Raw genomic sequence first — 27927 nt, forward strand, 5'->3', positions numbered from 1 at the left:
GGATACACATATAATCCAAGACACAGTCGGTCATCTTCTCCATCGCACACACTCCCTTCCCCAGCTCCCAAAAGCAGAGTTGTACAGCTTGATGGGACGAGGGATGAAGGGAGGTGACCCCAAGCCAGAGAGGCTTTTGTTTATTATTACAGAAGACGAGAAAAAATATATATATATACCGCCTCGCTAGAAACAACTTCAACTGTCCTTAAATCTTCCTTAACGTCATACTGCAACTTCCTCTCTGTTTATTCAACACATTCTGTTCTTAAATGGCTGCAGCTGATCATAGCATAGTGAGCATAATGCACTTTATTTACCATTCTTTCTGTGAAGAAGTGATGTGTTAACTTGTTTGCGGCTGGAGCACATAGAGTTTGACAGAACCTCAACATGTCTACCTTTAACCTTTAACAAACCATTGATGGAGTTTTGCTCAAACATATGATCTACCACTTGATTCACTTATTATTCCCCCTAAGTATAATTTATCTTAATATTAACATGGCATTAAGCATTATCAAGTGACTCTGGATATTGATAATCATCAAGGTGTCATTACGTTTGTTAGTGTTTTGAGGTGAACTCCATGAAGGACTCGGAAAAGTTACCTCACAGAGCGTCATGTCCTTGTTTGTTCCAGACTAGAGGACGAGCAGGAGTCGTGATTAGCGTGCGGTTCAGGGTCAGTTGTTGATCACAGTAATGGTGAAAATAAGCTGGATTCAAGTTTTTTTTTCATGCTTTCTATCATCGCCTTACAGAGAAAAGCAGTCGTTAACCGGGAAACGAAACAGTTGTTCTTGTCCTTATTGCTTTTTCTACATCCCTACGAGTATGATGTCATTATGGCCAAGGTTGTCCTTCTTTCAAGAGGCAATTCTGCCTTGATTGAACCTTCAGCTTCTGCTGTCCAATTCACTCTAACCAGATGAGTGAAAGGAAGTTCTCTGAAAAACAATGTTAGGTTGACATAAAATAGGCTTTGCTACCTGCAGAGACAGCTGGGCGAATTATTTTTGTGGCAAATCATCATAAAATAGTGAATTTGTGGTCACCCTACTTTCTTAAAACCGCTCTGAATCTCGGGCAGGCATCTCACGGTCTGATGTTTTGCCCATTGAACCTGTTGACATATGAGCTTTTGCCTGGTGTACAAAAATATTCTTTATTTTACAATAATGTACCTGGTTTCTTTCTTAACTGTCAACCATTTTTGTGAGCTGCTATAGAACTCTTTTGCTCCGTCTCATTTTCATTGAATATTGTGAAAAATGGTGGCATATGACCCTATGATGTAAACATAAAAAAGACATAAGAGGTATGAGATAATTACCTCGTACAGTCTCGGGAGTTTAACCTGTACACACCCCCTGATTGAGGTAAACCTTCACCTGTTGAGGTGTTCCAGCAGCGATATCGTGACAACCATGACCACCTGGTGCTAGCCTCTGCTGCTGTGATGATAATTGTTGTTAAACAAAGAATGACTCTCAATCTGGAACGTATCAAAGTCATCTCTGTATAAATGAACATGTTTTTTTATTATCAAATTTCACCTTCAATTCTCAATTTAAGAATGATCTATGATTCCATCGAGTCACCCTTGACCCATCAGACACACCACTTCCTTCCTCTTGATCCGGCAGACCCATCTTAATCGCATTTCAAACTGCTGCTAACTGAAGTCTTATCCCATTTTCTTTGCCATTCTTCGGAGAAACGTTTACAATATATGCAGCAAAATTGTGTTTCAGTGTCAGTTGTGTTGTTATGAGAGATGAAATGAAAGAAAAGCAGAGAAGAATTCATGTTCACATGTTTTTTTTTCTTTTTACACACAAGGCTACATTCTTTCATACATACAAATGACATACATACAGTCTTACATTCATACAAATACATGATCATATTTATGCGTTGTTTTACTGTTAATGTTTTAAAAAAGTAGATATTATTACTTGTATACCGTGTTATACTGTGAGGGCTCGGTCATTGGGCGAAGCATGCATTGTCCACTGGTCCTGATTGAAAATTGATTGGAACTTGAGGGTGTAAAATATAAAGACCCCCCGACATAGAGAGAATTTATTTTGCCTGCATGAAACCTCAGGACTGTGTTAAGGTACAGTGTTCATCTTATAACCATATTGTCCTATTTCCAGTGCATATCGTTTTAATCCCCCATCACACTGTCAAGGCTGTAATCCAGGATACTGTGGAACTGATGTGTGATCTAATTGACTGCACTTAGAGCAACACACTTTGATTTATACCTTTTCTCTCTTGAGATTGTTGGTGGCGTGGTTAATTACGAGACTTGAGTTTGTGCTTGTCCAGTTGTTTAAGACGACCTACTTTGTCCCTTTGGATGTAGGCCAATGACCAGGTTGACATTCGGGTATAGTTCAGGTTAAATCTTTTCGGGTCAAATCAGAAACAACCTTCAAAACTAAAAGTGCCTTCCAGTGAACACACACTGAAGCACTTTCATTATCATCCATGTTTCTGTTTGGATTAGGATAGAACATTTCAAAGGGCAACATTTACAAATGAGTAATTATCTTGGCTCAGTGTTAACATACCCAAGATTGAATCCGAGACACAGCTTTGTTATATTGCTTAGATAAGGGTGGTACCAGCTGTATTTAATGGACAACCTCGGCCTCACCGTCAAAGTTACTGATTCTTCTCCTTGTTTGTGAACCAGGGCCTTATGAAGGAGCCAGTCCTATAACAGTGGCATTTTCCTCTTGTCGTGAAAACCTGCCACTAACTGTGGTGGAATCAGAAGATACTTTCTCCGGCCATCCACGACATAGGGTAGGTTTAAGAAGTAATCATCATATTGTCTCCAATAGTGGTGGGGAAGTTCGAGTAGCAAATCCAGACAACTTTAAGCGGTGTTCAGAATTCAGCTCTGTTTCTTCCTCAGTGACCTAACTATCTGCAACTTATACTTGTACAACATTTCATTTATCTATCAGTCACACCTCTGTCTTTTCACACTGTTCAACATGAAATTGTGAAACCTCCATTTAACGAACATCTTTTTGTACCAAGGTTTGTGGTCCGCTTTTCCCAAAACGTTTCACTTGGGGCTTCTTGGCATTCCTTTTTTTTTGAGTCCTGCTTTTCTGACGGAAGGGAAGAAATAGTAGGCGTACTTGTTATATTGCATCTATTATCATAGATGTAATATAATATATTATTAGTTTCCTGTCTCTTGTCAGTCAGTTCACTGAGTGTGTGACTCATTTAGTTGCTGCAACAAGAATGGAAACATCCTCGTCATCTTTCTGTTCCACCGATCTGAGAACGCAGGGAGTCACGTCAAAGGGTTTCCTCTCTAATCCTGAATCTGTGAACTGGGTAGGCAGTCCTGGACTTGAACCCCTGGTTAGAGGAACGTCTTCTCTTAGCGGGGAGGGGGTCAAGGAGCATGGCTCAGGCTCCAGTGTTAGCGTCACCTCTTCAACCTGATAAAAAGATTAAAAAATTAAAAAAAGATCAAAGAATTAATAGTTCAAAATGCATATGAAAATTCAATATGAAAATAAAAAGGTTCTTGCAGTGGTTAGGATTCAGTAACGAAGCAACTTTCTTAGCCTCCAAAACTTCCAAAAAACTTTTTTTTTTGCCACTATGACCGATTAAATCAAAGACAGTGCAAACAGTTTAATGCTAAGAAATGTTAGAAGAAATAAAGAACCATACATTAACTTGAAAGACAGGGTAAATTAATATTAAGTTTTATATAACAAATGGCCAAAATATTTAACTTCAGTCACCTTTGTTACGTCTTCTTCCTCTTCTTGCTGTGCAGCATAGTCTTCAAGTTCCTGGTTTTTGCCAACCATTTCTACCATCCCGCCAACAAGCTCCATCATCTGACCACCCAGCTGCCCGAGGATCTCCACCTGAAACCCATAAAATCACTTTTTTATCAGCAGATTGTTCTTTGTTTGAGTTTTAGGAGTGAGTAGGCCTGTGACAGAAACGAAAACCCAGATGTAGAGAAAGAAGAAATAACAGTTGATACATATATCCGTCGACCTGTTGGCGTCAGGACTCGCACTCAAGTATGAAAACATGGATAAAGATGCTGATTCCAATTGACCTCAGTCGTGAACATGCTCCCCTGAAGACCAGGCAGCAAAACCATGTCATGTCCATTTCAGGCTGCCATGCAGACTTTAGGAAACTCCATGCAGACTTCCGATCTGTCTCCTACCTTACTGTCTCATCTGGACGATTCCTCCATCACTCACTGCCCTACAGATGTGAGCTAAGTATCCCTGCTGATGAAAACCAGATCAAAAGCAAAAATCAACGTAAAAGTATGTAAAGCACAGAGCTGATATTGGTGACTCTCGTTTTAGGTCGTTCTTCTCCTTCAAAAAAGGTTTAACTTGTTTAGCTTTAATTGGATTTGGGTGAATGTTTTTTAATAAATGCTACCCAACATATGGCGTTTAACTTGAATTCCACTTTTGTGTGGTAACAAATTAGAAACTAATCTAATGATATTGTTCTTACAATGGTGTTCATTACTATTAAATCATATGATTTCTTGTGAAATCACAAGTTTATAGAGCTAAGACTTCATAATAAGCTCAGTGTACCAGCTTTAAAAGACATCATTATTAGAATCAACCTGTATGTGCTCGTCAGTGTCTCTTCAATTCAATTTTATTAAATGTGACATTATAACACGGTTATCTAAAGACACAAATAACATTATGAAAGAGAAAAACGGGTCCCAGCGAATCACAATGAGCGACATTGGTGAGGAAAAACTTCATTTTAACATGCAGAAACCACAAGTAGAACTCTGTGTTTCACTCATAATATGTATCCCATAATGTCCTGCAAAATGAAAATGGTTCATGTTAAAAAATAATTTGACACAAGGTATCACTGATTTAATTGATCAGATGCCTGGAATTTCAAAGTAAAACATCTGAATGACAATCTGGAGTTGACTTTTGCAACAGCTTAGATTTTGGGTTTCTACTTCACTGATGCCAACTTTGCTTCTCCAATTAATTTTCTTATATTTCTGTGCTTTTCCAAAAGCCTGAAACTGCATCTACTTAAGGAATGGGAACAGCACGAGGAGATAAACATAATCATCTTTTTACTGATTTCAACTTTTTTCATCAAACAGTGATGCAATTACCTGGTGTGCCTCCACCTGCGCTGCTCCCCAAAGATCCGCTAGCCGTGGGTGTGTGGGTGGACCAAGGCTGTGGATGGTGCTGTTGGGAGTCACCTGGAGAGACTGTGAGGCACTGTGTAGCCGGGGTTCCAAAGTCTGCTGACAAACATGGGTAAAGTAATCTTTTTTCAACATTGTTTCAGGATTTGAGAAACATTGGAGGAATCGGAGCACGATTACTACATCTATGAACCTATATTGTTGTGTTACTCTTCTCAAGATACTAATTATAATCGGGTAACATTAAAAGAAACCAAGTGAGAAAAACTATAGAGATTACAAGTCAAAAAGTAAAAAATGTGCACAATATGAGATGATAAATTGTTTTAAAAGTACTTTTAAGGTTAACAGACAGAGACTGTGACAGCCTTTTCTTTTCGCCTTCCCGGCTATTATATTTCCTCCTAATTAATCTCACAGACATGAGTCACAGTCAAGCTGCAGGGAACAGCCGGGAAATGTCAGTCTTGTACATTTTCTCTTGGTCACAAAATTGACTGGGTCTTGCCTGAAATAGAATATATTCCAGTTTATTGCCCCGAAGAAATCTTGTTATACAGATGGGACCGCTGACAAGCTTATTTCTACTGTGGCCTCAGTCAGTTATACATGTCGACTGTGTTAGATTTCCACTCAGAAAAGGTGTCATTTTTCACCAGGATTTGATTAGTTCCTTTTAAAATGTTCCCAAACCTTTACTGTATCTGACAGAAATTATTGTCACGATCCCTTTTTACTCCTCAGCTGGGTGCACAGTATTCTGGGGAGATGTGTGGCTTAATTTGCTGTCAGCGAATCTCAACAAATGTTGGTAGGCGAGGAAGAATAGTACCGTCATTTCCGAACTTTAAAGTGCATCTGAATATAGGCCACACCAACGACATTTAAAAAAGAAAGAAATGTACTTGTAAGTTTCTGTTAGCTACAGTTTTCTAAGTCGTGAAATGAGTAACAGTAACTATAAAGCCATTTTCTTTTATTACTTCTGTCAGCTTTTGTTGTTTTTTTTCCATTCAGTTCTTTTACGCTGTCGTAGATGCATCAATGCCAAGATAATGTACAGTAGTCTGTAATGGCACATTTACCTTTCCCTTTTTTTGTTTCGCTCTTGCATTTATAAGCCGCAGAGGTACAAAGGATGCAAAAAAGAGCAGGTTATCCAGAAATTTACGGTACATTATTTCTTATTCTAGGGTTGTTAAATCATCGTAACAGAGGTGTGCATGGATTGGAAATCTATTCAAAAACACCAGAAACATTTGGTTTTGGTTGTAGCTATTAAATGATCGACAACCTACTACCTGCTGTAGTTTACTTCATAGGATTGATGGCAGTTTTTGGTGCATACAATGAAAGGTTAGTTTGGACCTGTTGGTACTGCAGAAGCTGCTGCTGCTGGTAGTGATGTAGATTCTGAAGCTGTTGTATGTGGTTTTGCTGCTGAAGCGTGAGTTGGGCCTGGTGTTGTTGAAGGTAACTGCTTACAGTCCCCTCATAACCCTCAGCAGGAGTCCCGCCTGCTCCAGAACCAGTGCCTATTGGGATAAAATAAAAATGTTCATATACAATCAGGTCACTTTCATCCTCAACTCATAACTAATCCTTGACCATTGGGGAAACCAACCTGCCGGCATGATATAGGAGCCTCCAGCAGGCGACGCCAAGCCAGACGGCTGACTAGTGATGGGATCCCAGGCATCTGAAGATGATAGGCAGTACATGCCCTGGGATACATATGTGTGTGGCCAGACGTCAGCAGAAGAGTGGTGGAGTACCTGGTCTGTGATGAACAAAGATTGAATTGTCATATACCGTCAATATAACTCTTCTCACTATTAAATGCTCTTCTATGGGAATTTTTTTTTCAATACTACACCTCATTTAATAACTATAAGACTACAACCAGTACCTGCTTGTTACCTTACAATTACTTAATGCTCATGTATAATATACTTGCCTCTCTTTGCTATTCCTGTGTCCTGGTATCTTGAAACGCTCCATGCTTTAATACAGCTATCTCTAAAAGGACCCTCAACACTAAACTAAATTCTTAACCTGAGGTCTATTTATGAAGGTGAATTATGGTGAAAAAATGTCAATCAATCAAGCCAACACTTCCCACTTATTGTCTTCTTCCTGACACAATGATATATCATCCCTGTGTTGTGTTATCAATCTATGACAGTGTCGCCAAGAGAAGTTGCCTGAAGTCCCGTTTCCCATTTCTCTTACTCTTGTCCTGTGGACATTGGCTCTTTGTTTTGTGGTTCAGATACTCCAACCATACTTAATTCTACATTTTTAACTGCGTAGCTGATGGCCATTAAGGGCAGGCATTTGGCGCAGCTGTGTCCTTACCCTCTGAAAGTTCAGATGTGTGATCTGATACTCATGGTCTCCGGCAGCGCTTTCATTCTCACCCTAAGTGCCTGAATATGCCGACACACACGAGTGTTTACTGTTTACACTGGTCCTTGAGGGAAGTCTTATGTGGCCTTTTCTTTGCCTATTTTCGTCCCTTTTCATCAACCTTTAATAATCCAAGAGCACTGAGGCTACTTTTCACTGCATTCAGTTGCTTTATTCACCCTTCTCCATTTATGTTTCATTGATCAGCTCTTGATAGACATTTATGATGCGAAAGCGTGACTCGCCACGGCGTGAGCCCACCACTCTCGTGCCAATCAAATCACAGTCCAACTGGGCTCTTTGGTGAAAGCACTCGTCAGAACTGCACCATAACAAATAATGAATGACTCTTTAAAATGTGAATAGAAATGATGTTGTGATGAGACTCTCCTAATGGTTTAATTAAGCGGCTCTTTTAAACCGACGCTTTCAATACAGGAAGTTTGATTGCATGTGTATTTGTGGATCTCTTGTTGATTACAATGACAGACAGCCACCATTATAATCAGCTGTCTTATTAGAAATATATTGACACGGAATCCTTAAAAGCAACCTTGACGAAGTATAGTAATTGTGAGAGTAATTTGATAGTTATCATGATTACTCATTATAAAAGTCTAAAAATAAAGAAAAATTGATAATGGTTAGTGTCTGCCTTACACATTCGACTTTATTGTATTTGAGGTTTAAGGTTAACACCCTCACTCTATCAACATCTGTATGAAAAATATTCCTTAAAAACCAACGTCAGTTACGTTCCTTGACTTGACTCTAAGGCTAAAGTAATGGTGTCGGTACCTCTGCTCGTAATGCTCTCCTGGTTCACCTCACTGAGGTGTGCCATGCTGCCCTGGTTGGATCCAGCTTCTATACTCTCGCCATCCATGGAGTTCCAACCAAATAGAGTGGCTTCTGAGATCGCGAACTGCTGCATGATTCCTGGTTGATCAGGATTACAGACATTAGATAGCATGGGCCCATAACATTCTCTGGGATCCTTTCTAAGCATGGTTACAAACACATTAGTTACTTTGGCATTTCTTTCTTAAAGGGTAAGTTCACCCAAAATTTGTTGATGTATTTTCTACTTACCCTCATGTAGACTAAGGGTTGGGATTATTTTCAGCACAGATTGTATCTTTTTGGAGTCACCAGAAATGTATGTCCATATGACAGTCGCGAACAGTGCTAACTTTTCTTTGTCCTCCTCCAAAAAGACACTTAAAAACATCCAAATACCTCCATACTATAATACTAAATACGATGAGAAATTGTTTCGAAAGAAATTACGTAACTCTACACTCAGAAAATTCTTCTACCCCGTTATCGACATGAGGGTGAGTAAAAAATGAATTCTGGGTGAACTTTCACTTGACTATAAGAAAAATGAAGGAGAAACCTGACCTGCAGCGAAGCGAGCCTCCTTCTCTCCATCACTCAGGTCGCTGTAAGCATCGTTCTCCATCCTCCTCTCTTTTTCCCTCTGTAGGTTGCTTCGGCCGGCGCCACCTGCTGGCCCTGCTGAGGGCTTCCCCCAACTCTGCCACTCGATCATGTGAGCGACACGGCCCTGGGCCATGGCGGTGGGCTTAGTAACCTTGTCCTTCATTGAGCGAGTCACACCTGTGAGTTCACACACATTTGATTGTCAATACTTGTTCTGGCCAGTGAGACTCTAGGGTCATGAAAGATGTGGATTTGCAATGAGTGTTGATGTCATTTGATATGGATTCTATGATTGAATTTGAAAAATGGTAACATCACCAGAGAAGAAGGAAGCTTTGCACCCTCACCATCCCTACGTTTATCCTTTCACAGCTTCTAATGTCCCTTCTTCAGGACCCTTGTCCTTAAAAGATGTAGCTCTCACATATTCCAAATCCATCCCATGTTGCTATAACTAAGAAAATCTAGCTATTAATGTCATTCTCCCTGTTGTCTTTGGACGTCTCCGGAATCTTTCTGTCACGTCATCATACAAATCCTATCGACAAGCTTATTTTTCATAGGCTACTGGGTAATTATGACGGGCTGGTGTGACAGCAGTTGATGGCATCCTCGTGGACAGAGGTGCGGCTAAGCTTGCTGAGGTGAAGAGGACAAGGATGATGGCTGAACTGCTAACAAAGCCAAATTAATAATGAACGATAATACTGGGCTCCTTGTAAACAGAATAAATTAATTTCATTAGCCTTTGCGTGATTAAATATGTGTCAGCGAGCCAGTGGCAGGATGAAGTGTGGGGGGGGGTAATCCCATGGTGTAAACAGAACAACGAGAGGAGTCCGTCAACAAACTCCTGTTCAATTTAGATGCAAATACCGGATTCAACCGAGCAACATAAGTCGAGACTTGCAGTGAAGAATATAATTGAAAAGAGTTGAAACATTAGAAATGGCCCCTTCTGGTCCAGAGACGGGTGACGATATTAATAGAAACAGATTAGACAAAGGAAAATCGAAAATTAAACCCTGTTGAGATGAGGCTGTGAGTGCAGAAATGGAGGGATGGGGGGTCGAGCATGATGTCGGTGTATGGCGCCATGGACGCTCAACAATAATGGAACTGATACAAAAAAAGGGACCAGTTTTCAAGGTGCTTAAATTCATCGAGCTGCTACTCTCATAATAACCTATAGTTGGCGCTTGTATGTAAAAGTAGAGAAGAATTTAAATCAAGACACAGAGCTATGCCTTCTTGCCTGCACTGCAAATACCACGTCAAACTAGATACCGATCAATATTAATGTTTCCTATTATCTTAGACAATGTCATTAAGCTCAGAGGTCCCCAACCTTTCTTGTAAGCAACCAGTTAAATGTCAGGATTATATTCAAAGACCGACGTTCAGATAGTGAAAATGGCATGACCTGAAATATAACTGGAACGACAATGGTGTTCTGTATGTGTGTGTCTCCTAGCTTTTAGAGACTTTGTGCCAATGTGTGAGCATGTTTTCTTTTTCTAAATCACACACATTTTAGACAGTAATAATAAATAGAACATGTTTTTTTCTTGTCTCAGGGATGGGGCCACTGATTTAGCTGACTGGTTAAATCTGAGTTGCATATATCAGCTCTACTTTAAGCACCGAGATACTTGAGTGCCACAAAAAAAAAGAAAAAGATGAAACACTTCACAAACGGACCACAGTAACAGCACACCGACACTGAGGTTCCCAACACGCCTGTGGAGATGCGGCAGAAGTAAGTATCTTCACTTACTTTACTGTCTTTTAAAATCAGAGATCTGATTAGATTTCCGTCAATGGCTTTGGCGAATTTGGCCATTGACTGTGGATATTAATGTAGGGGGAGGAGAGGATAAGTAAAGAGAAAGATAGGGGCACCCACAGGGGTGACCATGCTGGTTCCAAGCTCCACCTCTACATTCTCCAAGATGTAGATGCCATTTGAGCGTCTAAGATTGTTCTAGTTTGCTACATTATTACGACTGTCACCTAGGTTACTGATCAACCGTGATCTGATCTTAAGAAACATAATCTTATTTCCCTTTCTGAGGGAAGAATATAGTTTTATCTTAACTTGAAAACACATTCTTAGGTTTGTGGGCTAACTAATTTTTGTGAATTTGATTTAACTTTAATAATAGACTATGATAGAATGGCTGCACTTTTGTTATCTCTTAAAAGGGTCAGAATCCATTTCTTTTGTCTGTCAGTGTCTTAAAGTATATACATATAGTTGTGGATTCCAACAATAATCGATCAGGGATTGGCACAGAAAAGCCTTGTCCACCCCAACCCATCTCCTCTAGTGACAACTATTCTTTCCATGTTTCCCTGTGAAAGGGAGGGAAAAATAAATCTTAAATTTAGCTGTTTCAATAGTTTCACATGTCATCGACATGTCGGCGACAAAACACAGATGGATGAATATAATTTCATCCAACCATAATGAAATAATCGCTGTGTCATCACACATCAACTAAAAATAACATTGCCACTATGCAAAAAAAGAAAATGGCATCTGCTAGAGAAAGAAGAAATAATTTGAATAATTTAATTAAAATAATTGACTGTGATTATTGCGGCTTTGAAAATGCTGAGACAGTTTGAACTGGTTTCTCTGGTGCTACTTATTAAATTGCACCGTCTGTAGGTTTAAATAGATCAAGCACATATTTGGGGAGTATTGAGCATTGATACATACTCTATCATTACACCTTTCTGCTTATTTTCTTTAAAAATACTGGTATACGTTGTTGTTTTTTGTTCGACATCTACATCTTGGAGGTCCCACTGTGGAGCATGTGGAAGCAACATGGGGGCCGGTTTACCATCCAGCAGCACAGACACACACCTGACACACCTGTCAGAGACGACTTAGCCAAGGCTCCGATCCCATAACTATTGTTGGGCTTCCTCTTGAGACGAGGCAGTATGGACGTCGTGTCCTCCATGGACAACTGGAAGGAGGAGGATGTGAAGCAGAGGCAAAGGGAAGGGACGGTGGAAGGGAGAGGATGTAAAAAAACAACAAGCGATTTAAGAGTGAGAGTTGTGAATCATTGTCTTTAAAGAGTACCAGGCTGATAGAGAGATTTGATTATCTGAATACTTGATACACAGCATATACTCTAAGTTAATATTCTACTTTATACTTGTGTTGTCTCTGGTGACCCGACAGCCCGAAAACAAATGTGTTTGTGGTATCCCTTGTGTTCTCCCTGGGTCAGGGGTCTCCCTTGACCTACAGACAACACAAGGGTTAAGGCAATGCATGCCTATTTAGAATGAAAATCAAGTGCTTTAAATTATCAGCCAACATTGCAACATTAGACCCGCAGTGATTGACTATAATTTACATGCTCTAGGAACCGTCAACAAGCGATTATTCATAATCAATGATCGACTTTTAAGCAGACAATGAAAGAGGATTCTGTGGCTTAAAGAAAATTCAGGCGTCAAGGGAGTGATGGTTATTTACTTGAAACCTTGAGATCACAGCAGACAACAAAGATTACAAACATTGGACATCATTTGTAAAACATAACAACTTTTGAATATCCTTTCTTCTACCTATCCCTTCATTTGTTGGCAAGAGAATCCACTCCCTTTTCGTACCAGCATGAAGACATGCCAAATGCTCAGTGGATTTAGAGGGGGTTCTGTAGTTATTCATTTATGGTGGAGATAGAAGATAAAACTGTAAAATGCAAATCCACATTGGAGATTTTATGAAGATGTCTCAGGGAAAGATATTTCTTGGACAACTCTGACACATTCTCTTGTGTTGTCTGGCTCACATTCAATTTGAATTTACAAGGAAATGACACTAGTAAAATACCCAAGAATCCAGAGGTGAGTCAAGGAAAACAGGTGTTAAAAAGCACTGATAAAAACCGTATAAAAGGACTTATCTCACAGCCACTCACTGCATACATAACATTAGTTTACTCCTTGAGAGAACATGATAAATGCTGATCGAGGCAAAATAGGAAGTCAGACAATGACATCTTGAGATAAAGCTTCTGATAGTTACCACTGAATAGTGCAGAAGTTTGCAAAAGCTCTCCACACTTAATGCGATTTATTTTTCTAGTCTGTTGAGCAAGAAAAAATTCAGACAGCACAAGTAGATTCTGCCAACAGAGCAGAAAGACGGTGAAGGACGTCACGCTGTTTGAGAGTGGACTGCAGAAGCGATAAGCTCATTACAGCCTGTTATCTGTGAATGTAAGTATAAATATACTGAGCTGCACTGGGTTATTTGAGCAGGGAACTGATAGTTGACTGGGAGCAAAATGTAAGCAAAATGTGGGAGAAAAGGCTGCACAGATAGATACGAGAGACAGGAGGAGGTGGGAGGATGAATAAGTGGGATGTAAGCTGAGTCCTTGCAAACGTCCAGAAATTAAGAGAAATGGTGGCGAGTTAAAAATGGAGACTTACATTGATTTCTTCCCAAGAAAACTCGCCATGCTGGGAGACAGGTGAGGGGGCAAAGAGTGAAAAAGGGAGGGAAGAGAGGAAAGACATTTATAACACGAGGAAAAGATTTGGGACACTAACAAGAGCTGGTGGATTGCAGATTAACAAAAACATGCAGTAGAATAATAGTTAGCAAAAGAAAGAATGTAAGCAATTACTGACAGTTAGTGTCACTATTACATTTCGTGTTCATCTAGAATGGGATCATTTAAGTGGTTCTGTCTGTTGCCTTGATGACTGTAAGAAAGTTCTGAACCTAATTCTATCTATAAGGGACTCTTTGTATAAACAAAGTGGGGTAAGATGACAGCTGGCTGGAGGAAATGTCAAGACTATTATTACATCATAATGGACTCGTAACCTCTTGTTCGCCCAAGATTTCAGACGAGGGAGAAAATTAAAAAGTAATAAGTTCAAAACATGGTCATGATGAGGGACTTACTGCATCTTGGAGAGGAAGAATTCAACTTCGACTCTCCTGACTCACTTGCATGTTTGAAATGTTAAAAATGAGTTGCCCTTTAAACCATGTCACATATTTATTGACTCAAAATGTTTGAGATTGTGGTCAAGAGGTAGCCTAGCATGCTGTTCGTTTAAAAACTCCAGACATACAATCTAAATACAGAGTAAATACAACGTAATGTTACGATGTTACGACTAGTTAATGGTGCCACAAATGTAGTTGACACATTTTGTTTTTCAATTGGCCATCAGTAACAAAAGTAGGACCTTGAAAATTAAATTCAGAACTCTATTGCAGGATGTGAGTCACTACCAGAGAGAGAGAAAAACTCCTACAGTCAGAAAAAAAAAAAGATTCTCCCTGTTCTATATTTGTTTTTGACCGTCTGTCTCCCTTCTGTCCGTCCACCAAAATGTTTATGTAGCGGATGGTTACCAGTCAAATGTTATCCTGTTTCCCTGGCAACAAAAATGAGCATGATGGCCAATCCAATGGAAAGATGAATCTCAGTGTCACATTGGGCAATTAACATTCTCTTTCATACACACACTTGACCAGGATTGATGCGGAATAACAAAAGCTGTGTCTTCATTTGATCCACCAGCACAACAGAAGCTAATTTGCAATCACTGGTTGAATAATAGACGCCAATGACGTTGATGAGTTTTCTGTCCATCTCAATCAGACAGTTCCTATATTTGAAGAAAGTAACAGTGATTCTTGAGATGCCGTCACACAGAAATATCCAGTATTTGTTCTTTCATTTTCAGGAATGATTTAACATCTAATAAGGGACCTACTGGAACTAGAAGAGGATTAGGTTGCACCCAAGTAATACAGGATCAGATGCTGGCTGATTCAACGTGACACAGGTTTGAGGTAAGAAAATGAACTATAGACTTAACCTTCTTTTGTCACGTAAAACCAAACATCGTGGTAGCTCTGACTACTGTCTTGTGAAGCTTCCCTTTCACTGTAGCAGCATCTGTTCCATCCTTCCTTCACTCTTTTCCTCACCTTCTTTGATTTCTGTCTATTATTGTGAACCGTTTTCTCACCATCTTTACACTTTCATCCAAACTCTTCCTGCCTCCGATTCACCCACATGTATTCTGACTTGCCTCGACTTTCAGTCCTACACCTCTCCTGTATCTCCCCACCCTATGAATTACTATATCATAAGCAAACATCATTGTCCATTCACACTTATTGTCTGTCCATCTGTCCATCATCATACGCAACAGTTGGAAATAATAGCTCCGGACATTAACAAGTGTATAACTGCCTAATGCCTCCATATCTAAACAAATGAGAAGTAGAATGGAAGGACATTATCAGGGAAATCTTCAGAGCAGCAAGTGTAACTGTCTCATTAACATCAAGCTGAGGTACTTCAAATGTTTCTTCAGTCAATTCAGTAACCAGCATGAGAGCTTTCTTACTGGTGCCGAGGGATCACGATATATCATGCATAAATGCAGTAGACAGCGGATGTTCTTTATGTTCAGACAATCTTTCATAAAGGCCTGTTTTTAATTTTTTAAATAAATCTTTTTACTTGAATCACTAGTGCTGGGCACTAAACTGAAAAAGTGAAAACTAAAATAAATGTTTGGGCCATTTTGCTTCTCTTCAGAGTCCGAAGGGGTGATACATTGTTCAGCCGCTACGGCTGCGAAATCAGTCGATGATATCGACAGATATTTCTCAAACCCACAGAAACACAGTCGGGGGACAGAGAGAGAATCCTAGTTTCGACTGATGGGAGCACTTACAATTTATGATGTTTCTTCGTGACAAAATGTATATTTTCATTTGTTGAATCACAACATTAACTCTTCAGACAAGTCAATACCAGTCGGCAAGACTTTTTTTTTTTCAAGTTATCTGCCCTATTCAGTACCACAACCACGTAAATTTCACATTAGCGTTATGGTATACTAGAGAAAGCAACTCGAGAAAATGAGAATATTTGGTCACTTCCCAAAACTGGTGTCCACATACGATAGTACGACTGTAGATATATTTTTTCTTGCTCGTTCTTCACCACAACATACAGTACTAGGGAAAAAAAACCTCTTATGACTGAAGATACTGATCTGTCTGTCAATTCAATCATCACTCAACATAGGCGCAGAGAGTTAACAATAATTATATAATTGGACTTCTTTAGTTTTGTGCAGCCATGCTTTATTTAAATATATTACAAAGCTACTTGGATGTGAAAATAATATATAGATAACCAAATAAGTTTGTACTAGATTCTCAAGTAATTCTTTGGACATAACATGATTTATGGCTTGTCAACAGGTCATTTAATTCTGAGTTCATTTCTCACTGAAAACAAATGTACAAGATGAAAAGAATACACAACATTGTTCTTTATCAGTTTGTGGCTGCGAACAGAATGGAAAGTTAAAGAAAAACAAAAAACATTTCCTACCTGATCCCCATCTTTTCGCACCGGCACTGCATCAGCTGCTGCAGAGAGAAGCAGATGAATGTGAGATGATCTGTAATCTCAGATGTTTCAGCCGCTCAACATTAATCTCACAGAAACACAAACACTGGTAACGTCAACTGTGTGCCGGTCCCACAGGATGACGCCGGAGAATGAACAGGGACAGTTGCAGCCCCGGACAATACACAGCAACACACACACAAATGCCTAACTTGGATTAATATCTTTTTCGTTTAGTTTTCGTTCACTGAGGGACACGAGACGAGTTTGTCACGAAAGGCACCAGGGATGTTTAAGTAAGGAACACAAAACTGTTCGCCACACATTTCTACTGTGTATAGAATATTCAAGGTCAACTTATATGAACTTCCAACTCTCCTGATTCACTCGCATGTTTGAAATGTTGAAGTCTTCCTCTCCAAGATGCAGTAAATCCCTCATCATGACCATGTTTTATTACTTTACCTTAAGTTTCCCCCCGTCTGAAATCTCGGCGAACAAGAGGTTACGAAAGCATCCATTATGACGTAATAATTGTCTTCACTCCTCCTCCTGCCAGCTGTTATCACACCCCGCTTAGTCTATACAACGAGTCCCTTGGTGGTGGAGACTTGCATGATTGATGACACTTCGTGTTTGATGCTTGACCAATCACAGCGGAGGGGGCGTGGCTATGGTGAACGAGCATTACGTCAAGAAACCTCATGTAGGATCCTTATTAGGTTAAGAGGTTATGTGATTGTTGGCATTTATTTCTCAGCTAAATACTAACAATACAATACAATTCCAAATGTATATAAATAAGATCTTTAAGATCCTGGTGGGTTTTCCATCCGAGTTTTAAAATAAAAAGAAGGAATCTCCCTTGTGCTTAGAACTCATGAGAACAGGAAAATAGCATTTATTTATTCAATTTTTGTTTAATTTTGTTAAAACGTATCCTTGGCAGAGCTATGTGCTGTCTCAGCGCGTCACTAGTTTTGTGATATAAGAACAAGAACAGACTCCTCTCATGTCTGAAAAAAAGAAGCTCTGGATTATCCCTCCGTGATGTTTCTGCTGTTTAAAACGACAATACACAAAAGAACGCTCGCCTTCACAGCTGGACACGACAACAGGATAAAAGACACTCTGGACAGATTCCTCGGAGGAGGAATCACCTGCTCATTTCAGGAATCTGCGTGAACAGCTGTAGAATCCAGAAACGGAGCCAATGGATGAAACCGGGTGAATCATCGGTGCCGTGTTTGCGACACAAACACGATGAGTGGGACCCACTGACGGACGGGAAAAGTACTGGATCTCTGGATTTAACGCCTCATTGTCTCCATCACATATTTGAAGCAACGATGAAACAATGAGTCGAATAGATAAACTTCACTTGATGACATCAACTAGCCTCAGATATAGTGTATTTCGACGTTCACACCATGAGGTCTATATAGACCCCACCCCCACCCTGGAGTGGCCACGCTGTCAATCGACTCGATCTAAAAATAGCGCAGCCTTGTCCACTCTTCTATGAAGACCTGGTCCTTCAATTTAAAATGAGGGTCGGAAAAAAAAAACCCTTCAGACAGACACGGGTGGGGTTTGACGTGAGATGCAACCGGCCAGATTCAACAGTCGGTCGACCTTCAGCTCTCATTGGATTTGTTAACACGTGGTGGTGGAACAGCATGGACCCAGATCACGCCCCGATCTCTATAATTACACAATTGTCTGCTGTCGTAACTATTCAATTGAAGAACTTGAATCAATTCTGTTCATATATTAATATCTATTATATTATCCAGGGTTTCTTTTGTAAACGTTCCGTGGTATGAGAACATGAAATGTCAACCTGACGTTTCTCTGAATGTCAAAAGAACAAAAGGCATTTAGCAATAATTTATTTTTAAACCAAACTACGCAAAAACACTTCACCGGCTGAATCCGCTCGCATCACAATCTATTGAAATATGTGAATGAAAATAATACAGTTATTATAAGTATAGAGCAAGTTGATGTCACTCCTGCAAGAGATCATAGGATCAATGATGTTATAAATAGCAAACACAAATAACAAGGGATTGTGAGATTGTTCACCGGAGCAGTTTGAACATTCAGCTGCTACGCAACCTGCGCTTATTCTCTAACATGAAGCTGAACCGTTGTTTACAGTTAAAATGGATGAATAATCTGATAAATCTACTGTACGATGAAACTTAAGCAACCTTAGAATGTTGCTTAATTCAACATGGAATTACATTTTTTAATCAACTAAACAATAGTGTTTTACTTTAATTTAGTATCCAATTCAACAGAGCACATTTTGTTGTTGATATAGAGAACTTTCAAACGTAATTAACATAACTTAATGCATAGTTCCAAAACCGTGACAGGCAACCTTTAACTAAAATCTATAGCGTTGTCACGATACCAACGTTTATTTCAGTATTTGATACCTTTTGATACCATGCTTAAAAAAAGAAGCCTTTACAACTATATTAAATAAAGAAATATGTTTACATTCAAAGAGTGATGATGTAACCTTTTTCCATATACTGCAGGTTAAGAAATAAAGACAACCAACAACTATTAAACATTCAAAGAGCGTTGAGCAGGTCTGGGCTCTACCCATGAGCTACAGATTTATCTGGACTTGGCACAGACTTATATCCTCATTGTGTTTCTTCAAATTTTATAGACTGTTTGAAATGCTTTCCTGGCATGAACCACTACGACGACGATGGGACATTTACTCCAAGTTTAGTCAAACAGCAAGCACACAAACTTCCAGGTTGCCAATGTTGGCAATAGATCCAAGCACAGCAGGTGAGAAACACGAGACCAAACACAATCAAGGAAAGCGACTGTGACTCCTCTGAAGTGTATTTAACACCGTCACATGGCGTCACATGGGCTCGGCGAGGTTTCAACGATTGATATTGAGAATCGTTTCCTTCCAATCCACCAGAAGATTTTCTCAACTCCATCGGTTGTTAATGAAAGACTGGAGGCTTCAGTCATGACTCCATCGCTGTGAGTACATCTGTGTCGCTACCCAGGGGAAGCAAGAGGCCACTTACCGCGCACAAGCAGGCATGGCCACTTGAGCTGATGGAGCTTTTAGGCTCAGCCACAAGGGACGAGGAAAGTGAGGAACTTGGGGAAACTAAAAGATCTCAAAGGTCCAACAGGGGAAACGTTAAGGGAAGTTAAACAACGAAGAGAAAAGAAGAAAATCAAAGAGAAAGGAAAAAAACGGGTGGAGAGTCAACAACCTCAACCCTGACTTAAATGTCACAGGAACGTTATGATAGTCCTCAACTCCTTCAGTTTATGACTTGAATTACACTTTCGTGGACTTTTCGCGTCCTCGACCAGGCCAGGCAATCTGCAAGCTTTCCTACTCATGAGTAATCGATGAGTCTAGCTTTGGATGTTCTCGCGCTGTCCTGCAGAAAACTCTTTTTCCGGTTTATTAATTTGTATCGACCTCTGTAAAATATTTATGTCTCATGAGTCTGTGTGTTGTCTTGTTGAAACATGTGTTTGTGTTCTATAATGTTCCTCTATATTGTGTCTGTCCATTATGTGTGCGTTCATGTCCATGTGTGTACATGTGTACATTTGTCTAAGCTGCTGGTATTTCTACATTTTCGAGAGGTTTTCTTATGTGTGTTTGTTTTCCCTGTGTGTTTAAATATGTTGATTTGTGTTTGTCTATGTGTGTTTTTAGCTTGTTTGCTAATGTGTAGGTTAGCATTGATTGTGTTTTTGTTTTATTAGCTTTTTATAGTAATTATATTCTCACAAAGGTTTACGGTAGTGTTTATTAGTGAGTATGATGTGTATTGGCAAGAATCTGGCGAATCAATTTTATATATCGCGATTTGTAGTATTGTTCAAGTACTTTACTCTGGTGTTGCAGAATTCGCAGACCACATGACTCTTGATGAAGTCATAACTGCTTTCATTTTTTTTTTTTTAAAACATCAGCTTTAAGGGCGGACGGAGCTGTATCCTCTCGTCCTCAGTTATCGCTGGGATCTTGCTGGATTTTCTTTAGCTTTAGCTAAAGAAAAGACAATGATAAGTCTAATTGCAACTAAAAGTCTGCACGATACTTGTAAATAAAAATAAAAATACTTTAATGCCCCCAAATATGCATTATCCTATAATTATACATGTTTGATCATCCATACAGTGCTTTTGAATATTGACACAATATAGTTTTTAAAAATCACTTTATTTAAGTGCATCGACTTTTTCCCACACCCCTGGTGGATTTGAGGATTCAGCAGCAGCAAGGTTTGTGTGAAACCAATGACCTTTCAGAAAAAGGTCGGTGTTGTTTGTCCGGCTGAATCTCCACGGTGAAGTCAAACAAAAACAAAAGGCCATCAGATATGAAAGAGAAGGTCGTCTTTTCATCACCTGAGCTTCTGTGAAGCTCAAGAGGAGACACCTCAAGATGGAAGGAACCAACACAAACATCTTGATAACTCAACGAAGGATGGAAAGATGGACGGAGAGAAGGGACGTAAATATGACCCCAGTCGGGTCCAAAATATGGCTTCACATGCTGCACACAGAATTACACACTAACGCACCTGCTGTTGTACACACGATCACACATAGACACACACTGGTGAGTGTGCTAAGGAGTGTGGTGCTGTGAGCCCGGCAACAATAGTTCCTGACAGCTCTTTCGCCCGTCTGCTGCCACTGCCCGAGGCTGCGAGTGTGTGTTAGTGTGTGTGTGTGCGCGCGCACGTGTGTGTGACAGGACACTGTGACAGTGATATGAAGCGAAGTCTGGAGACTGACTCACCTCCGTTCCAGCAACCTAAGCTCTGAGCCAACACACAGGGAGTCCTGCTCATGGGCAGCAGACCGGGTAACCTCCATCCAACCACGTGTCTGAGCAAACCCCGTCCACACAACGATCTGGGTTGAATGACTGTTTCTTTAATTGTGTTTATTGTTACAACATGTTATGGACAAGATGTTAAAATCATAGACTCACACACGTACTGTATGTAACCAAGTTATCTAATCTGATCTAATATGTTACTACGCAACCTAGTTTAATGTCCACATCAGCACTTTCCATACGCATAACTGTCAATTTTAATCTCTAGATGTGATTGAATGCCGACATTTGTATAGAAATTCTACTGTTTGTGTTTCATTTTATGAGATTTAATTATCTAACTAGCCTTAAACTACTGTACAGAAACATTTTGCCAAAGTTTGTGAAAAAAAATCCGAAATTTGGGGGAATTCAAAAGTAAATTTAATAAATGATGTGATGTTTGTTATTTCAAGATGGTGATGGAGATCTTCAACACAACAAATGCCATTTTCGCTCCAATCAAAATAGTCTATTAATTAACTCGGGGACCTTTAAAAAGACTACCGTCCAGTAGGAGGTATGCCAAAATGAAGTCAAGAGTTTTGGCGAGAGATTGGCCTCTGAAGTCCTGATATGGAAAATCCATTATTGAGAGAGAACACTTGAAGAAGAAACTTGCTACAACCAAAGTATCAAGGCTGGATTTAGAAACTTTTTTTAAAAAATCCTCCAAAAGAATTTGTATCACTGCTTTTGAGACTGAGAGAGAAGTTTTTGTAGGAGTTGAGTACGTCCCAGATGGGATGAATCACCATCCAACAGAAGAACAGGAAGATCTACACAATTGTGTAGCGGTTGGAGAAGAAACACGACCAAAGAGATGAAGGAAATACGGACCATGATCCGACCTGGATACGTCGGAAGAAGAACAGCCAACATTGACATACAATGGAGCAAAATCTGGGTCATGGAAAAGCTCTTGTCCAGAGAACGGAAGTAACTTGAGGTACAATCTGCAAATGGACCGGCAGATCGGGCTCAAGGACACAAGAGGAGAGAAACATTTAAAGTAAAGAATCAGAAGAGAATATTGAGGAGTCGACATGGCTCCACCAATGGAAGACACTAAAAAAAAAGGCGGCAGCTCTGCTACAGAAAAGGTTGAGGTCATAACACGTTTTATGAAAGTCTTGTTCGTAATGAAGCGTTTTATAAAGCATCATGAGCGGTGTAAGTTAAGAGCTTTAAGTAATATAGGAACAGTGTCAAAAAATGACATTGTAATTACAAATAACACTGTTCCGTTGAACATTAAAATGTGTGTATATTATTTTTTCTTAGAGCTATTAACGACCAATACTTATATTACTTCATTAATTCTTCTATAAAACCTTATAAAAGTACAACCAGCTCCTAAGACATAGTAACACGATATAGATTGAAAGTAAGTGTTTTTGTTCGTAAGTGATGGGACTAAAGATCTGAAGAAGCTTTAGCTTTTATTCTATCATTAACCTTTGTCTTTTTTTCCTTGACAGGTTCCTGATTGTCATGATTACGACCTACAGTGATCTCTATCACCTCTGTCTCTTCTCTTTATGCTTCATCGGGGATCTAACCCAGCAGACGTCAGAGAGAGAAAGTGGACTGTTTGGAGCTTACATGAGCTCCTGGTCAGAGTGTGGTGAGGGGGGTGAGTGTGCCGGAAGAAACTCTGACCTCTTGCTGACTTTGGAGGGCGAGTGGCTGAAGAAATTCATGTATTCATTTATGCGGCTCCACACGAGTGGCATTTAGAAATGATATAATTATACCAGTAGTGATGTCGCCGACTGCTCGACCAATTTAACTCCGCCGCCGCTGAGAAATGAGAGAGAAGGTTGAACACGTTTATGAACAGTCGACTTGTGAGACGTATGAAGTCTATCCTTTCTATATTCTGGACTGGATTCTTCTGGTCGTTTATATTCAATTTAAATTTTATTTCAAGTGTCAATCATAACACAGTTATCTAAAGACACTTGAAGGTCAACTAATGTGTCTATTTAAGTGTGTCTTAAATAGATGTTGGACTCTATTGTACTCATCAGTATGTTTCTTTTTGTACAAAACTCTCTTTTCATTGAAATATTTACATTAGAAAATCCCCCCATGAAATGATTGCCATAACCACGCCCACTCTGCTGTGATTGGTCAAGCATCAACGTTCGTCATTGCGAGTCATCAGTCCCGGAAATCTCCATCTTCAAGGCATTCGTCATATGAACAAAGCGGGGTGTGATTACAGCTGACTAGAGGAGGAGTGAAGCCATTATTACGTCATAATGGACTCTGCTCTCGTAACCTCTCGTTCGCTGAGATTTCCTGAGATGTTATGATGAGGGACTTACTGCCTCTTGGAGAGGAAGACTTCAACATTTGAAATGTGAGTGAGTCAGGAGAGTTGGAGTTAGACATTGGTTGCCCTTTAACAGTTTAAATAACACTATATAAGAGAAGAAAAACAAGTTCCAGCTCATCACAAAAAGCATCAGCAGCGGGAAACAACTTCCATTTAACAGGCAGAAACCTTGAGCAGAACAAGACTCGGTGTGAACAGAGTTTCAGGCTTTCACCTTCAACCAATCCACATTGTGATTGATTAGCCAGTGAAGATAATTCATGATGTAAAACAAAAAGAGATTCATTTTCCTGTCATTGTGCCAACAATACTAATAATAGTTACTTCTTAAGTGGAACAGCCACCTAACAAAATGGCCAAATGGACATGTCGCCATGTAAAACCAAACCAGACAAAGTAGCTTTCAAATACTTGGGAAATATATGAAGACTTTCTCGACTCCAGTCCAGAGCAAACTGATCAAATAACGCCACCCCTCGTTTAAAAGACATAAGGTTCCGGAGCAGCCCTCGACTCCTCCATCTGGTGACGTAGTCTGAGCCGTCAGCCGAGAGTCTGGAAGCGAACCCATCATCTCGCAGCTGCACTGTCACCGCAGGATAATCCCGGCTCCCATGTTTGGTTAGGAGGCACTTAGAGAGGAGAACGTGATACCAGCGAGCCGATCGAAGAAAAGAAAAAAAAAAAAACAGGAATGAAACGGCAGAAATGTTATTTCCGTCTCGGCTCCGTGACGACATTCCTGTGACGACTCGTCTTCTCACATCTGATTCTCCTCCAGCTAATGAAGGTTGAGAGTGATGTTGACCCATATTTACTGTAACGTCTCCGCCTCCCTCACTCCGGTTCTCATTGACCTCCCGCTTTCTTTTACCCCGCGTCTATTTTTAGCAAACGTTCTCGTTCAGGCCTAATATTAGAGAAGACGTTTCTGCTGGAGACGCAGCCAAAATATTCTCTTGTCCGTCATATTGATTCATGTTCCGTCTTCTTGAAGCCGCGACGATCCACACGACGGCGTTCACTGTCTTTGCATTAAAACCATCCGAGTGCGAATCCCGGATGCACAAGTTAACTCATCGGGTTTCATTTAATGTGACGTTTCCTCTCGGACTGAAAACACTTCTATCTATGAAGTAGTTAAGAATGTCAATATGTGTACTCGTCACTTATACTACTGTGTATAGAGTTAAATGGTCAAATCAAATTCAACGACTATTGATCCGGTTTGGCCTTCAACCTAGACCCTCTGTGATTGATTTCTCCATCTCTTATTAAGCTATGTATCCTTATTGGAGACATCTAATAAGTGTTCTTGAGTTGAGACAAATACTCTGTGGTTCATTACTTGAGGAACCCAGACTACTCCCATTAGTTTTAGGTGATTATCTAGACAGTGGCACTGAGGAAAAGGCAGGAAGCAGAGCTGGAGGTAGAAGAGATGAAGATGTTGAGGTTCTCTTTGGGAGTGACGAAGATGGATCAGGAATGAGTCAATCGGAGAAACATGTTAGATGTTTTGGAGATAAGGTCAGAGAGGCCAGAATGAGATGGTTTAGTCATGTACAGTGGAGGGATAGTGAGTATGTTGGTAGAAGGATGCTGGGGTTGGAACTGCCAGGCAGGAGGTCTAGAGGAAGACCAAACAGAAGGTTTATGGATGTAGTGAAAGAGGACATGACGTTGGTTGGTGGGAGAGAGGGGGATACAGAGAACAAGGTAAGATGGAGGAGGTTGATTTGCTGTGGCGAACCCAGAAGGGAGCAGCCGAAGGAAAGAGAAGAATATCTTCATTTTATCTTTTTCCTCAACAGGATCCTTGAACCTCATTGGCTGTCCTCCCCTTGTTAGGTCTTTATCTCCTGCATTCTTGTGCAAATTCGTTTTTTCACCATCCAAACCCTCGTGACCTCCGTTGACTCTTCTGGTTTTGCCACTTTTGACGGGATCACTTCCACTTCCATAACCTTGAATATTATTTTGCCCTCAAAGTCAGGATCCACCACTTTCCCCGATGACATGATCCGTCGCCCCCATGTTGTCACGAGGCTTCTCGTTCTTCGGCTCGGACGCCTTCTTGACGTTGATGTGTGTCGAGCATCTCTCTGGTGCTTGTCATGTCTCGTTCTGGTGATTCTTTCCTGGACTACACATCTACAAACATCATGTTCTCACTGTCGGACCTTTTGGAGAATATGGGATGCAAATGTCACGAGAGGGTCGTCTGAACAAATATCGCTTTTCCACCGACTCCTCTTAACTCAACTCTACCTGTTTTCTGTTGCATTTCCACAGTACGGTACATCGAAAGCAACTCCAATTTCAGTATCTCCCCCCCGCTCTGGTTCCAAACCAGCCACGACGGCACTAAAAAGAGGTGATGTCGGCAAATTGCCGGCTAATTGTCCAGAAAGGGATTCACTAAAGAGGTCCGACTCCCGACAAGAACGAGTGGTCCTCGGAGGAGGTCGCGACCTTTCTATGGATAATAGCTTAACCATTTTTTGGTGTTTGGTTATCACGGCTCCGCCCACCATAGATAGTTGGAAAGCCCGTGGAAACACGACACAACAGTGTGGAGCGAAGGAACTGTATTATAGAAAAGCGTCCAAAAAAGCTTGAGCTAACACTGCTTAATGCTTCAAATACAAGACTTACCACAAACAAAACATCTTTACTTTCTTCTGAATAAGTCGTGAAGTGTATGGATTGATTCACTCAAAGAACATTGAGTCGGGGTCACAAGTAGGATGGGGAGCAAGAACATTGAAGGCGTAGACAGGATGTTGACTGGAGGGTAAGGGGAAGTAGGAAGTTCTGTATTGTGGTCTCGTGAAGGATGTGGAGACTGAGAACCACGACAGGTGCCATCACATGTTCCTTAGGACGAGCACCTCGAGGTGACTGGAGTTAAGAACCTCTTTTTTTTTTAACTCTTTCTAGGCAAGACTTACTTTACACTCTGAGCAACTACATCCTTGAATTTTTACCCCGATGAGTCAGAATTTTAGATGCACTTTGGCAAACATTTGAACAAGAAGTCAGGCTCTGATCATGTGACCTCAGGTGTGTTTTTTTTTAGATACGTTAACAGACATTTGTTTCTAGACATGCAAGCTGTGTGTGTCTGTGTGTGTGTCGATGTGTGTGTGCGTGTGTGTGTGTGTGTGTGTGTGTGTGTGTGTGTGCCCTCCATCACTTGACTTTGCAGAGAACGCCTACATATTCAGGCTTCACCTGAGTTCTGACTCATCCTGGAGACTCTTACAGGATAAGTCAGATGCACTTTGTGTGAGTGTGTATGTGTGTGTGTGCGCGTGTGCGTGTGTGTTTCTCTGACGCCGACTGCGTCTTTTTGTTTGTTACGTCGCTCCATGACGCACATTTGAGACAAGAGGAGGTGAGGATGGAGGGGGGGGGGGGTCTGAGACGCCCAGTATGCAATGACCTTAGTTTCTCTCTCAAGGCGGAGGTCTCACGCACGCGCACGAACACCTCCACTCCTGTCATCCGCGCACAGAAGTGTCATCCGAGCCGGCGCGTGTCTGTCTCTAGGATGCACATTTTTTTTGTTTGGTCTCGCACCTGGTCTCGTGAAATGGCGCAAAAAAAAAAACCGCGAGGTGTGTTCGCTACTAATGTTTGCGGTCAAAGTTCGCGCGGACACGTGACCCACGCGAGAGGGAAGAAAAAAGAGACTCTTACTGATGGTTCTGGATCCGATGCAGCCCATCTTCTCTCACAGCGGTTCGGGGGAGTCCAGCAGAATCACGTCCATCTCGCTGCTCTCCTCCTGCTCCACACTGTCCTCCGCCGCTCCAGCAGCAGGAGCGGATGTGCGGGTGCGTGTGCGCGGGTCCTCCCCCTCCGCTGCCGTCACACGCGCCCTCGTTCACATTCTTTCGCCGTCATCTCAGACGTCCCTGGAACCACTTAGTCGGTGCGTGAGGTTCCTTGACCAGAGTGATCAGAAGCTGCCAGGTGTGACAGTGTGTGTGGATGTGAAGAGATTTAAATGGGAGTGTGTTGGGGCCACACGCGCCCATTGGTAGAATCAGATCTTTAGATCAGGGGTCTCTTTTTTGGACTGATCTCATCTCATCATCTCACCATAAGTCTGAGTCCACAGGGGCCCCAAGATGGAGAGTTTTACGGATTTTCACTTCTTTCTTGT

At 40.8% G+C, this 27927-nt stretch overlaps 1 protein-coding gene across 3 annotated transcripts; it reads right to left on the minus strand.

Moving 5' to 3' along the window:
• Positions 1-1807: 1807 nt before the first annotated feature.
• Positions 1808-27639, minus strand: LOC148083945 (uncharacterized). Of its 3 annotated transcripts, none has more exons than XM_087787193.1 (10): positions 27459-27639; positions 16492-16529; positions 11952-12057; positions 9035-9253; positions 8429-8569; positions 6846-7001; positions 6590-6756; positions 5183-5317; positions 3792-3920; positions 1808-3479 (listed from the first exon to the last, which is right to left on the minus strand). In XM_087787193.1, exons 1-10 carry the CDS (start codon positions 27484-27486, stop codon positions 3255-3257), a joined length of 1344 nt encoding a protein of 447 aa, XP_087643319.1. In that variant the 5' UTR covers positions 27487-27639; the 3' UTR covers positions 1808-3254. The 3 variants fall into 3 exon arrangements, with proteins under 3 accessions (XP_087643319.1, XP_087643322.1, XP_087643323.1); XM_087787196.1 differs by having other exon boundaries at positions 11961-12057; positions 27459-27638; XM_087787197.1 differs by lacking the exon at positions 11952-12057 and having other exon boundaries at positions 27459-27636.
• Between the last annotated feature and the right edge of the window lie 288 nt (positions 27640-27927).

This window comes from Callionymus lyra, chromosome 3 (assembly GCF_982586985.1).
Source record: "Callionymus lyra chromosome 3, fCalLyr1.hap1.1, whole genome shotgun sequence".
Classification (NCBI taxonomy): domain Eukaryota; kingdom Metazoa; phylum Chordata; class Actinopteri; order Syngnathiformes; family Callionymidae; genus Callionymus; species Callionymus lyra.